The 13,009-nt window shown below is 50.8% G+C and overlaps 1 protein-coding gene across 1 annotated transcript in view; it reads left to right on the top strand.

Moving 5' to 3' along the window:
• Window positions 1–547: 547 nt before the first annotated feature.
• Window positions 548–13,009, top strand: part of CDH23 (cadherin related 23) — a 215,742-nt gene continuing 203,280 nt past the window's right edge. Inside the window, exons 1-3 of the mRNA XM_074154966.1 lie at window positions 548–584; window positions 1,334–1,405; window positions 6,610–6,687. Coding sequence (XP_074011067.1) covers window positions 548–584; window positions 1,334–1,405; window positions 6,610–6,687 — 187 coding nt within the window. The remainder of the gene's footprint in view (window positions 585–1,333; window positions 1,406–6,609; window positions 6,688–13,009) is intronic.

The following is a 13,009-nucleotide window of genomic DNA, read 5'->3' as shown; positions in this document are numbered from 1 at the left end:
CTGCCTGGGGGTTTCTATTGTGCCAATATACTGTGTGTGACATAAATGGTTTATACTGGAGAAGAGAAGGCTGAGGGGGGATCTGATCAAGGCCTATAAATACTTAAAGGGTGGGTGTCAGGAGGATGGGGCCGGTCTTTTTTCAGTGGAGCCCAGGGACAGGACGAGAGGAAATGGGCACAAAATTGAACATAAGAAGTTCCATCTAAAGATGAGGAGGAACTTCTTCACTTTGAGGGTGGCAGAGCCCTGGAAGAGGCTGCCCAGAGAGGTGGTGGAGTCTCCATCTCTGGAGACATTCCAAACCCACCTGGACATGTTCCTGTGCAACCTGCTCTGGGTGGACCTGCTTCAGCAGGGGGTTGGACAAGATGATTTCCAGAGGTCCCTTCCAAACCCATATCATTCTGTGATTCTGTGATACTTCTAGTAGGAGGTGTCCCTGCCCATGGCAGGGGGGTTGGATATAAATGATCTTTAAGGTCCCTTACAACCTCAACCATTCTATGATTGTCTCTGGGGTGGAATGTTTTAAAATGACACGTGCATGAATTTCCTTGCAAAGCAGGACTTTGCCGAGGTTGGTTTGGAAAGAGCGTCGTGTTTAATGATTTGAAACCATGGGAGGATGTGCCTGTGCTAAGTCTTCTAGTGTCTTATTCTGTTGCCTGCTGTATCAAATGTGAAGGAGGGGAAATTTGAGAGGCAGAGCAGGATATGGGCACATTTGCAAGCCTGTCTGCTCCCAGTGCGCTTGCACCTCAGGTAGTTTGAGACTTGAGGGGCTCTGCTTTGTCCTCTGAAACCCTGGTACCTCTTCAGTGATTCTGTGTCAGGCTTCCCACACAGTTCTGCCAAAACCTGGTAAACCCCAGTGCTGACTGGTCACTGCTGTGGGGCTCCCAAGTTACATTGGCTCTTCCTTACCCTCAGCATCCTGCTTGGTTCTTGAGCAGCTCGTCTTGGCCTCTGGCCCTGACCACAGAGGTCACCATGCCTTAACCCCTCCCACGAGATGAGCAAATACCCTTTGATAAGTGGAAAATAAAAAGCATATCACCTATGCTGGCTTAATCCTGGTTTCGATTTGGTGCTTGCCAAGAGGACGGTTGGGGCTGCCTGAACTAAGAAAGTGGTGGTGGCGGCACTCTTGGATGAGGTCCCCTGTACAAAAGCCAAGCATTAACAAAATTTCATCTCCTGGGTGTCCCCCTGTGGCCTTGGGGCACTGCCGTGCAAGCTGGGACAGGGCTGCATCTCCAAGCCTGCTTTGGGGAGACAAGGTAATATCCATGAAGTGCTGAACTTGATGCTGCCTTTTTTTCTTTGACAGGAACCATGAAGGGTCGCACTTCTTCTGGCAGCTTTCTGCTTCCCCTCTTGCTCCTGGAGCTGGTCTCTCTGGGTAAGTCATCTCTCTGAATGTGCAGTGCCACGCTCTTCCCTCCCCACCCCTCTCCCTGCCTCATCTTTGTGAGGTACAAGGGTAGTTTGTTGCCTTTGTCATCTCCTGGTGAACATCTAAAGGCACAGCAGCATGGCTGGGGAGATGCGGTTGGGGTGGGTAAGCAGACTGCCCATCTCCATCACATGCAGTCCCGGCCACCTGTGCGTTGTGCTCCCATGCAGCCACTTTTCCTGCAGTCAGTAAAAGGACACACGTGGCATCAGATGGCCCTTCCCTGGAAGGATTGGAAAGAGGCTTGGAGGAGGAGGATGTGGTGGTGAACCCAGCGGTGGTAGATGCTCCTGGTGTACCTTGGTGGGAAGACCTTGGCAGCTTCCAGATGTGGGGTCATGAATTCAAAGCTGATGGTGGACCTCGCAATGCACGTGGCGTGAGGTCGTTTGTACGTAAATAATACCTAAAAGAAATTAGAGGGAGCGGACATAAGGCAAGGATGTAAACCAGAAGCTTGTTAGCTGTTCAACAGCGGAGGTATTACTGGCAGGGCTCTCCCTTTGCTTTCAGCAGAAAAATTATTACCCAAACTGTGCTTTAATATATGCTGTGGGGGGAAATAACTCCTCTCCGAGCTGCTTTTCTAATTCCAGCTGGAGAGAAAGGCAGAGCTTTGGGCAGGCAGGGCCTCTTGCTGGGCTCTGCCCCACAAAGCATGATGCTCTTGGTCTTTCCCCTTGGTGTGGGGGCTTCTGGTGGGGGGGGATGTGAGGTCCAGCCTGGCTGCTGGGTGGCAGCTTGTGGGACAACTGGTCTTCCGGTGCAGGAAATGTGCTTCTTGGGTTGGGCTTTGGCGTATCCTGGGATGCCTAAGTACTGCAAACATACAGCAAAGCCCCGTGAAAATTGGGATAGTTGCATGAATGGGCTAAAGCCCCCGGGTGCTGGCGGGGGGGAGAGGGAGGTCGGGGGTTGTGTGCCTGTGTGGCGCTTGCTGATAAACAATAGTGAGTGTGTGTCCATTCGATAGCACTGTGCCCTTTGGAATAAAGGCTTTTTTTTCCCTCCCCCCCCCCCCCCTCAACTAAAGCTTCAAGATGGCTTGCCCAGATTGGCAGCCTGATTAAGCAGTCAGTGGATGACATTAGCTGTGACTGACAAGCGCAGTCAATCTCCCTCTGGTGCCGTATTGGATCAAGTATAGCCTCGCCACTTAACTGCCCTGTCACTCCTCTGGAAGGGGAAAAAATAAGCAGGAAAAACAAAAAGACAACCCAGAGAGTCCTTGGCCCCAGTCTCAGCCTCCTAAAACTTGTCCCCTGGAGACATCACTTGCCATGAGTGGTCCAGTACATCCCATTGGAGGTGGGATGGTGGGTTTTGCTAGCCTGGATGGGGACTTGTTCCTTCATCCTTCCCTGTCCAATAGCTGGTGTGTGCAGGCTCTGCTCCAGGTGCCTGGCTGGACACAGTAGATAGGCAAGAGCAAGCTGCAAAGCCTTGGAGAGGCAACGCAGAGAAATGAGGATTTGGAGGCTTACAGATCCATCAGTGTGTTAGCCCCTCTCTCCTAAACCCTGCCCTGCCTAGGGCTTAGTTGTCATCTCCCTGAGGAGTGCCTGCCTTCGATAAGCAAGGACTGGCACAATGCTTGTGCTTGGGGTCAGGAGAAGTGCATGGATGCCCTGCCATACACCCTGGGGACTGCAGGTGATGGATCTCCTCTTCCCAGAAGACTTGCAAAGCTCTTGATGAAGCAGCTAGCTAGGGTAAATGCAGAAGTGCAACCTGAGTGGGTTTGGTGTGTTTGAAAGAGGATGGTTTAGCTCTGGCTTCACCAGAGATGGGCAGAGACCTTTATCTCCAGGTTGGGAGAGACAGAAGGATGCTAGCTAGAAGAACGCCTCCATGCTAACAGTGTTCTCTCATCAGCAATTGCAAAAGACATGAGTAGGGACTCTGAAGGGCAAAGAAGCAGCAGGTTTTCCAGGAATAACATGGAGCAGGCATGGAATCACAGAATCTTGATGGTTGGAAGGAACCTTTGAGATCATTGAGTCCAACAACAAAAAAAAAAAAACAAAACACCACCAACTCCCCCCCCCCCCCCCCGACACAACCCAACAACCTCGGGCACTAGAGCATGCCCTCAAGTGCCACATCTACATGTTTCTTAAATACCTCCAGGCAATTCCACCACCTCCCTGGGCAGGCTGTTCCAGTGCCTGACCACTCTCTCAGTAAAGTCATTCTTCCTAATATCTAACCTAATCCTCCCCTGCCGCAACTTCAGACCATTTCCTCTGGTCCTGCCATTATTCCCTTGAGAGAAGAGGCCAACACCACCTCTCTACACCCTCCTTTCAGGGAGTTGTAGAGGGCAATGAGGTCTCCCCTCAGCCTCCTCTTCTCCAAACTGAACATGCCCCGTTCCCTCAGCCTCTCCTCATATGACTTGTTCTCCAGACCCCTCACCAGCTTGGTGGCTCTCCTCTGGACACGCTCCAGCAGCTCAATGTCCTTCCTGTAGTGAGGGGCCCAGAACTGAACACAGCCCTCAAGGTGAGGCCTCACCAGTGCCCAGTACAGAGGCACCATCACTTCCCTAAGACACTCAGGGAAGAAAATCTCCCAGCACATCAAAACAACAATGAGCATGATCCCTTGGAGCCTGTTGGTAGCACCTGAAGTAGGAATAAAGGGTTACAAGTGTGTAGTGGAAGTGATGGTTTTCTGCAATGCGCCTTGTTGGGGGACCACAAGCAAGAGCTGTGTTGAGGGATACACTGATGGTATATATCCCAGGGTATAGCTGGGTGGTTGTGGCAGTCTCACAGAAGGAAAACCCAGCGGATGATCCATTAGATGAAGCCACAGGTGATGGCTGGGTCACAGCCATGCCTTTGGAAAACCATGAACTCACTTTTGGGGCATGTGGTGTGTGGCTCTGATTCCCAAATTAATTTGTGTGAAGGGACCAGCGTGCCCAAAGCCAACAAAACATGGACAGCCCTGGATTAAATGTGAAAGGGAAACTTTTGGGATCATAGACTAGGTGGCAGGATAGATGTGTGGAAGGCTTGTGTTTCACAGACTGGCAAGGCACCTTTTCACAGAATCGCATGGGGTTGGAAGGGACCTCTGGAGATCATCTAGTCCAACCCCCCTGCCAAAGCAGGTCCACCCAGAGCAGGTTGCACAGGAACTTGTCCAGGTGGGTTTTGAATGTCTCCAGAGAAGGAGACTCCACCACTTTTGACAGCAGCCAGGTTCAAAAAGACCTTATGGCCAGATTTGAGATGAGAAGAAGGTTGTCTACTTATATTTAGTATACTCATAATATTAAGAAATATATTTTGACACAGAGGAGCTTGTGGAAGCAAATCCCCTATAGGAAGGGCTACTTGGTGTGTTTTAGCCTCATCTACCCCCTTTAAAGCCCGCCAGCCCCGGCACAGCAGCCGGGTATGAGTGCACTTCGAAGCCTCTGGAGATGCCATTAGCTCTAAATAACCTATTTTGTCAGGGCCCTTCTCATTTTCTTTCCAGGTACTTAATTCCAGAGCCCGAGATTTAAATGCAAGAGTGCTGCCTCTAGTGCTTTCCCACTTCTTGAGGTGTTTAACAAACCGGGTGCCTCGGGAAAGAGGGCAGTGCTGAAAATCCCTGTCTTGTGACAGAGGGAGCCCCTGGAGGAGCCCAGGCCGCTCCCCATCCCATTCCCCTGTCCCCCCTGCAAGAGGGTTTCCCCATTGGTGCTGAGCAGGTTTGTGTGGGAGCACAGCTGGCACCTGCACCTGAAAACATCTCGGGAACATCTCCCTCTGGGAGCTTGGGAAGGTGAAGAGGATGCTGAAATGTAGTCTGATTCTTGTTTCTTAAGGTGGGATGCTGAAGCGCAGGGCATGAAGGTGGTGGCGAAGTGTAGCACGGTTAGGAAGGAAACCTTGGATGCCTGATCTTGCCCAGGCTTTGCTCTCCCTTTGCCTGAAGCAATGTCTTCACTATTGCAGTGTGGCTGGGGCAATGCTGGAGGTGATGCTCCGTAGAGGCTGTATTGAAAGGAATCTGGCTGGATCTGCGTCCGGTGGGGGGCAGGTCTGCAAGGGGGTGTCGTGCTGCCACTTCGCTGGTGCGTTTTCATACTTGGGTTTTGGCTGGGCTCACACCCAAGGCAGTGATAAGGGGTCACAGCAGGGAAGCGCTGCCCCATCGCTTCCAGGGAGTCTCCTCCTTGGGTCAGAGCTTGAGACTCTGGTCCTGCTGCTTCCCCTCCTGAGACTGGCTCCTGGGACTCCCCCATCAATGGGTGTGAACTATTTTGGCCAGACCAGTTCAAAGGTCCGCTTTTCTGTGCGCAGCCCTTTTTTTTTTTTTTTTTTTTTTTTCTGACGCCTGGAAGTTGTGCTGCGTTTCTCAAAGCCCACAGGTTTGGCCCTCTCTGGCTGCCTACTGAGGAAAACCCATCCCTCAGATGCAGCCTGGTTAACCCCAAACCTTCTTGGAAAATCGTTGTGATTCTTTCCCACCACCTCTATTTCTTCATCCCTTGAATGGTAAATCTTTCCTGGTTGACTTTTTTTTTTTTTTTTTTTTTTCCCCTTCTTGTTCAGGCTGCGGTCGTTGTTCTCCTACGTGTTCTGCACTTGATTCTCTCACCTAATGAGGCCGTGGTGCAGGGCGCTGTGGTCTGGGGGCAAGCTCGCGAGCTTCCAACTCCACAAAAAAAGGGAGTAGAGAAAAGTGACCCTGGTTATTAAAGGTGAAAGGAGGCAATTAGAGAGGGAAGTGCGATTGGGTGATGTGAAAAAGGAGGTGCACTGGGTTTTGCTGGGATGGCTGACAAAACAGAAAGGCTCTCAACCGTGGGAGCAAAGCGCAGGTATTAATCATGTGCTAAAACAATAATTGATGTTTCTGGTCCCTGAGCTGTTGGCTTCCCCCTTCCCCTCTGTCTCTTCCCTGCAAAATACTAAAGAAAGGAAGGTCGGTGGAGGGAAGTGGCTCCCCAAACAGCTTCTATGGGGACCACACTGCTTTCTGTCCTCCTTTTAGCCTTTGTCTTGGGGGCACCCATCACCATCGCAATGCCAAGTGGCAAGCCCAGTCCCCTGTGTGCATCTCTCTGTGCCGAGCCTCTCCCAGCCTTGCTGGCCTGTGCACGATAAACCAGGGAAATAATGCCTTGCTTTTTGTCCTCTTCCCAGGTTGGGGCAATCGGCTGCCGTACTTCATAAACTACTTCTTCGATACCTACCTACTGATCAATGAGGACACTCCTGTGGGTAAGTGGGGCTTGCCCCTGGGCAGGGGGTTCTGCTGCTGCCAACCCCCTGGTGGAAAAGGATTAAAGAGATGCTTTTCTTTTGATTGACAGATGTAGCTAATTTTTCTTTACTTATTTAGCGAGGGATCAGTTTTCAGCAAATGCAGAAATCGACCCGGTTATTCTCGACCTCTTTCCAGGCTCTCAGTCCATTAAACTTGTGCTCTTCAATCAGGGCTTGTGACTGGCTTTTAATGCGGGAGGAATCGATTGGGAGTGGAGAGGGGCTGGGTGGGAGGCTATGGAGGCCCCTTCTCACATCTACTGCTGCCTTCGACCATGCAACTCAAGCAGCACCTTCCTCAAAAAAAAGTGCTCTTGCCGCATCTAAGTTGTCATTGGAGTTGTCAACGGTTGGAGGACTCTGGAGAGGTCTCCTCTAGTGGCTGCTCAGCTCAACCAGGACTTCCAGCTGAGGCTTCTGTTTCTTCCTGGGGTTCCCCTCGGTTGCATCTTTTGCAGCCTGTGGTGTCCTGCTCGTGGGATTTGGGGTGGTGCCTGAGCGTGGAGGCTTGGTGGCGAGTTTCAGATAGATGGTGTGGAAGCTTCTGGCTGGTAGCTGAGTTCTACACAGAGGTGCATCCTCAGGAGAAGGCTTGCTGGAGCCACAGCCGTCTGCCTGGGGAGTTTTGACTTGCAGTGATGCTCAGGTGTATTTGCGATGTGAAATAATAGTGAAAACCACTTCTCAGGTGCCTTTATTCACAGCACTGGGGATGGCAAGCTGCGAACAATGTAAGGAAAGGAAGGACCTGACTTCATTGTAATTTTCTTCTCCTATTTTTTTTTTTTTTTTTTTTTTTTTAACCCCATGACTTGCGTCCGTGTCATTTTTCACAGTCTTCTTCAACGAGCCCACCCCTTACAGGTCACTTCACATCTGGCTGCTTTGTTTTGCTGTCTGTATGCCTCCTGCCCCTCAACTGCCAGTGTCCCTGCAAACTCATTTAGCACTGAATGTGCCCCGGAGAAGTCCCGGGGAAGGAAGGAGGAGTGAGAGCTGGTTGGGAACAGCTTAATGGAAATGCTTCCTCACCGAGTACGTGGTTCTTGAAGTACTTGAGCTTGAAATACCTCACGGGAATTGGACTATTTTGGCAGAAAATGGGGGAAGATTTCTGACAGTCTGCTTTCCAGTGAGATATTGTGCGAGTAAAATTGTGCTTGGAATTACTTTGGGGGTTCAATTTTTTTTTTTTTTTAAACTTTGTATTACGCTGTACAGAAATGAAATTCGCTCTTAAGAATATCGGCACCCTGGGATTTTGTTTCCAGATGCACCAGAGGGAAATATCAGGCTTGAAAGTGTTGACAAACAGCGTTTTCTGCTGTTGGTAGATGTTTTCTGAGTTATGCTTATTAACTTTAAAAAAGAAAAATAAAAGGAAACACCTTTCTTATATCCTGACTAAGGGTAAGGAAGTAGCAGAGCTGTATGTGGTGTCTCTTAGCTAGAAAAAACAGGGTTCCTTTTCTGGGGGCTCCTCAAAGTGCCTATCACCGTGCATGCCCCCTCGTCCCCTCCCTGTGGCATCCCTGGGTGCAGCCTCATGGAGCCCCAAACCCAGCACTCCCCACTTGCTACCTGCCACGCCGAAAGGAATCTTAAGCAACAATTAAGAGATCATTCCCCCTCTAATCACTTACAAGAGTAAATTAGTCTTGTCAGGAGCTATTAAGACAGAGAGCTTGGAATTCATTAGGCGAAATTGGGCTGAGGGAGCTGCTGGCGCTGCCGCTGGTCCAGGCTGATTAATTTCTCCCAAAACATCATCAATGCCCATCTGTTTCATTTAGGTCTGGGGAGAGCAATTTTCAGGTGGACTGACCCTCTAGTCAATTATTTCACCCAGAAGTAATGGAACACACACACACACACACAAACACGTGGGGAACGGGGGCCGTGAGCTTGAAGAAGGCAAAAGGGATTGAAGGGGCTGGGAAAGAAATCTGCAGGAGAAGGGGGAGATGCCTGGAGAGGAGGAGGAAGAGGGATAATGACTGTTTGGGCCACGGTGACACAGGTGAGGTGGGACATGAGGAGAGCCCATGTCGGCTGCCAGTAGCTGTATCATGGCATGTTTTACTCTGAAAGCAGAAGTACTAGCTGGTTAACGGCCCTTAGAAGAAGAGTCTGCAGGAGAGGACCATCCATCTTTATTGTGCTGCTCACTGCCTAAAGCAAAATCATTCCAAGGGCCATTTCGTCTAATCCCAAACCTTTTGGAGGGTTGTTGGTGAGGGAGAACGGTACGGATATTGGTGCCAGGTGAGTTGCTGGATGGTCTCTGGCAAGGTGTGATGCCCACCGGCACGCTGGGGAGGTGACGTTGCTGCAGGTGGATTTTTTCAGCCCTGGATTTGTCAGCAAGTGGGGATGGGCAGGCAGTGAGTGTTCTTGGTTTCTCTTGGTTGGGGTCTCCCTTGCTGCAAAAGGGAACGTCTTTTTAGCATAATGTAATGACTGGAGTTTAATTGCCCAGCAAATGGATTTGCTGTATGCAGGACAGGAATGGGAAAATGAAGATGATCCATCATGTCGGGTCTGTAACTAGCCTTCTAACCACCTAGCTTGGATTCACCCGAGTTTCTCTGAAAGCTTTCATGCCTCAGCGCTTTGCAAAACGCATGACAAAAGAGGCCATTCAGATGAGTGCAATTTCACTTTCCCTTCACCCTAGCGATAACATTTTAGCGTCATTGGAATAATGTTGTCTTAAAAGAGTGGAAAATGCTTTAATCGTTGCACCTGAGCTGATGCCATGCGGTTGGCTTTTCTCTCAGGCCACGCTGGGGACAACATGGGGACATAGGCTGGGGACAACGTGTCCCTCCTATCCATCAGAGCCTAGTCCTGCATGCCCCGCTTAAAACTAGAAGGGGACTAATTTGCAGGACTGATCTCCTCTGTAAAGCCCATTGAGGTCGAGCAGGGCTTAACAGAGAGGGAAACCCACCAGGGTTTAGTTGCAAGGCTTGACTACTCCCCAGGCAATGTGAGTGTGAGAAGATGCTGGCAAAGGTGGCCGGGATGGCTGGCAGGTGGGGAGGCTGGGCTCCCCCGGGGCTTCTGCCAAGGCTGCCTGCTGTTTGATTCCCTCAGTTATTTCTGGGCAGGAAGGCGTGCAGCTGAGGCTCTCGGCTCTCTGCCCCACCAGCTTGCTGGGATGCTCTCCTGTGAGCATCACTGGGATGCCTCCAGCACCTGGTGGGATGCTCAGCCCCAAATCCCCCAAAGTTGGCTGCTTCAGCATCTCCTCCCGCTTGTTAACCCATGACAGCGTGAGGCCAAGGAGAACGTCTAACTCGGCAAGTCCTGTGGTCAGGGCTCCTGACGAGTGACAGCCCTGAGCGGTGCTGGCTCAGCACTCAGAAGTTGCCTGGGTGAAGGGTTTTTGGGCAAAAGCCTTGCGTGCTCCCTGACTCAGCAGCTCAGAGCCACCATGATGTGGAGGGATGGGGTGGCTGGGGGATGTCAAGCACAGCGCCTGTGAGGAGGTGGGATCATGCACATGAAGGAGACGAAGAGGGGCTTGAAATCATAAGAGTGTGTGTGCAACGTACAGGGCTGTGCTTTCTGCTCCAAGCCTCCTCGTTCCTTCCCTTCAGCTCTATGCCTCTCCCAGGAGGCACAGGCTGTGCTCTCTCTCTGTCCCCTGGGTTCACCGTGCTCAGAAAGCAAGGAGAATGACTGATGGGGAATTTTACGTGTTGCTTCTGCCCCCCCTTTGCTATGTGCGACTTCTGCTGAGCTGGCAAATGCACCATAAATAGCTGATGTTTCAGGAGCAGGATGGTGTGCATTCACTAGCTTACAAAAAAAACCCTGCTCGCTCAGGGACTTGCAGATGGTGACTTCCCAATGCTGTTGCAAGAATTTCGGTTAAATACAGTAGAAGAGAGGATGATTGCTGGAGACACCCAAATCTTGCTGTGGAAGCAGTCTTGCTGGGTCAGTTGGCTGTCTGTTGGCCATGCCGTTGGATGTTTGAGGATTGTAGCCTGGCTTTTGGCGTCGACTGGGAGAGTTTTGCTGTCTGATAATTTCTGATGGTGTGGTGTGACTTTCTGCAGCGGGAACTTGGATTACGCTTTCCAAGGGCAAGCTGGAGCCTTTCAAGGGCAGGCTATGTTGAGCAGACCACCTCCTTCTCCGCCAGAAGAAGGCACTATGGAATTTGAGAGGAAAGCTATTTTGTTGGGTTTTTTTTTCCAGGGATACCCACACCAGTTAAGGGGACTCCAAAACATATGGATGTTTCTTCACCAAGTTCTGATAGGAAGAGCTGAACCTTGTTCTTTATGAGACCTACTTCACCAAAATAGGCCCTGGTGGACGTTCCCCCATGGAGTTGGGGCTCTTACTGCGCACCCCAAGTTGTTGCAGCTTGAGAGGGGCCAGGCATAGTGGGGTACTGCTGCAGTATAAGTGTACTTGGTTGGCTGGTGGTGGTTAAAGTAATTGGGTTGGGGTGCATCACCTCTTTCGTTTCAGGGCCTTGTGGGATGGAGAGTTGTTTCACAAGAGGACTGGAAGAGGAACTTAGCATTTAGCCGGCAGTGAAAGGGTGGTAAGTCTGCATGTGGGTCTGAGGCAGCGTGTCCCTCTGATATTTGTGGATGACTTGACTTGATTCTCCATCCTAGGCAAGGACCAGGCCAGAGGGCATTTCTTCTCCAGGCAGGGAAAGCTGCCATCCTCCATGTACTCTATCTGTAGTTTCCAAAGCAATCGTCTTTTCTGCCACAGCCTTTCACTGCAGCGCTCTGGTCCTGGGCAGCCACTTGCTTTGGCACCCGGGTAGGGTCCCTGGGGGTACCGGGCCATTCAAGCTGCTGCTGAAGATATGGTTATCTGCCTCTGATTGAGCACGGGCTGTCTCGGCTAAACCCTGCCTGCTTGTTTGATCCCACAGCTGTAGGCATCTGTGGTGGCTGGGCTCCTCCATGATAGTACTTGCCTAATGCGTCACTGGAAGAAGAAAAAAAAATGTGCTAGCTCTGGTCTCTGCATACTTCTGGACTGATTAAATTGTTTTGGAGCTGTCTGGGCCAGATATCCATGCATGAGGCTTGTGAGCCATCTGTTGGGGACAGCTTTGGAGGGGGGACGCTGGGCATCTGAGCACAGGACCCTTTTCCCTTTGGTGTCTCCTGGCCTTCCTCCTCTCTGTGCAGCTATTGCTGGAGAGGGGGGGCTGCCCTAGCACAATCTGCTGTCGTCCCCCTTGCTCAAAATTAAATACTAGAGCTAAAAAGAGGAAACTAATTTAATCTCTCTGCACCACAGGGTTATAAGTCACCCTGGCAAGACCAGAAGGCATTGTGGGCATACTGTTAATAAGGTGCTAATTGGATACTAAGGAGGTGTGACTCAGAAGAGCAGGGAGGATGTTTTTAAAGCTTGGGGTTAATTCTTTGAAAGGAACAAGGCAGCACAGAGGGTGCATTGGGAGTCCGGAGCAGTGCAAGAGCCTTTGTGAATGATACAAGGTAGGCTGGCTTTTAGCAAAACCTGGTGAGTTGGAAGATGCTTTTGGAAAATGTGGTGGCGCTGGTGGTAGAGTGGATGGAGAGCTTGGGAAAACCTACTTGTTTGTAAGAAGTGGGTGCTAAAGCAGTGGCTGTGCCCTCTTCATGCCGGTGCTGCCAGGCATTTCCTTCCTGTGATGGCATACTTGGCTAATTAGGGGCCTGGAGCATCTCTCTTAGGAGGAAAGGCTGAGGCACTTGGGTCTTTTTAGTCTGGAGAAAACTGAGGGGAGATCTGATCAACGCCTATAAATACTTAAAGGGTGGGTGTCAAGAAGAAGGGGCCAGTCTTTTTTCAGTGGTGTCCAGTGACAGGACAAGAGGAAATGGGCACAAAATTGAATATAAGAAGTTCCATCTAAAGATGAGGAGGAATTTCTTTACTTTGAGGGTGGCAGAGCCCTGGAGGAGGCTGCCCAGGGAGGTGGTGGAGTCTCCTCTGGAGACATTCCAAACCCCCCTGGACACATTCCTGTGCAACCTGCTCTGGGTGGACCTGCTTCAGCAGGGGGTTGGACTAGATGATCTCCACAGGTCCCTTCCAACCCCATATCATTCTAGGATTCTGTGAATTTGTGGGTAAGTGCCTCTCTGCCTATGTTTTGTCTAAATAAAACACCACCTGCCTGCCTTTTAGACGTGCTTGATCCAAGGGTGCTGTGCAGCCCAGCTAAGCCTCCATCCAGCTTGACTGGCTCCAGCTGGGGCTGTGATGAGCCATTCACACCTGCTGAGTTAGTGGGAAAAAT

The sequence above is a fragment of the Numenius arquata genome, chromosome 10 (genome assembly GCF_964106895.1).
Source record: "Numenius arquata chromosome 10, bNumArq3.hap1.1, whole genome shotgun sequence".
Classification (NCBI taxonomy): domain Eukaryota; kingdom Metazoa; phylum Chordata; class Aves; order Charadriiformes; family Scolopacidae; genus Numenius; species Numenius arquata.
This window is presented reverse-complemented; position numbering and strand designations above follow the sequence as displayed.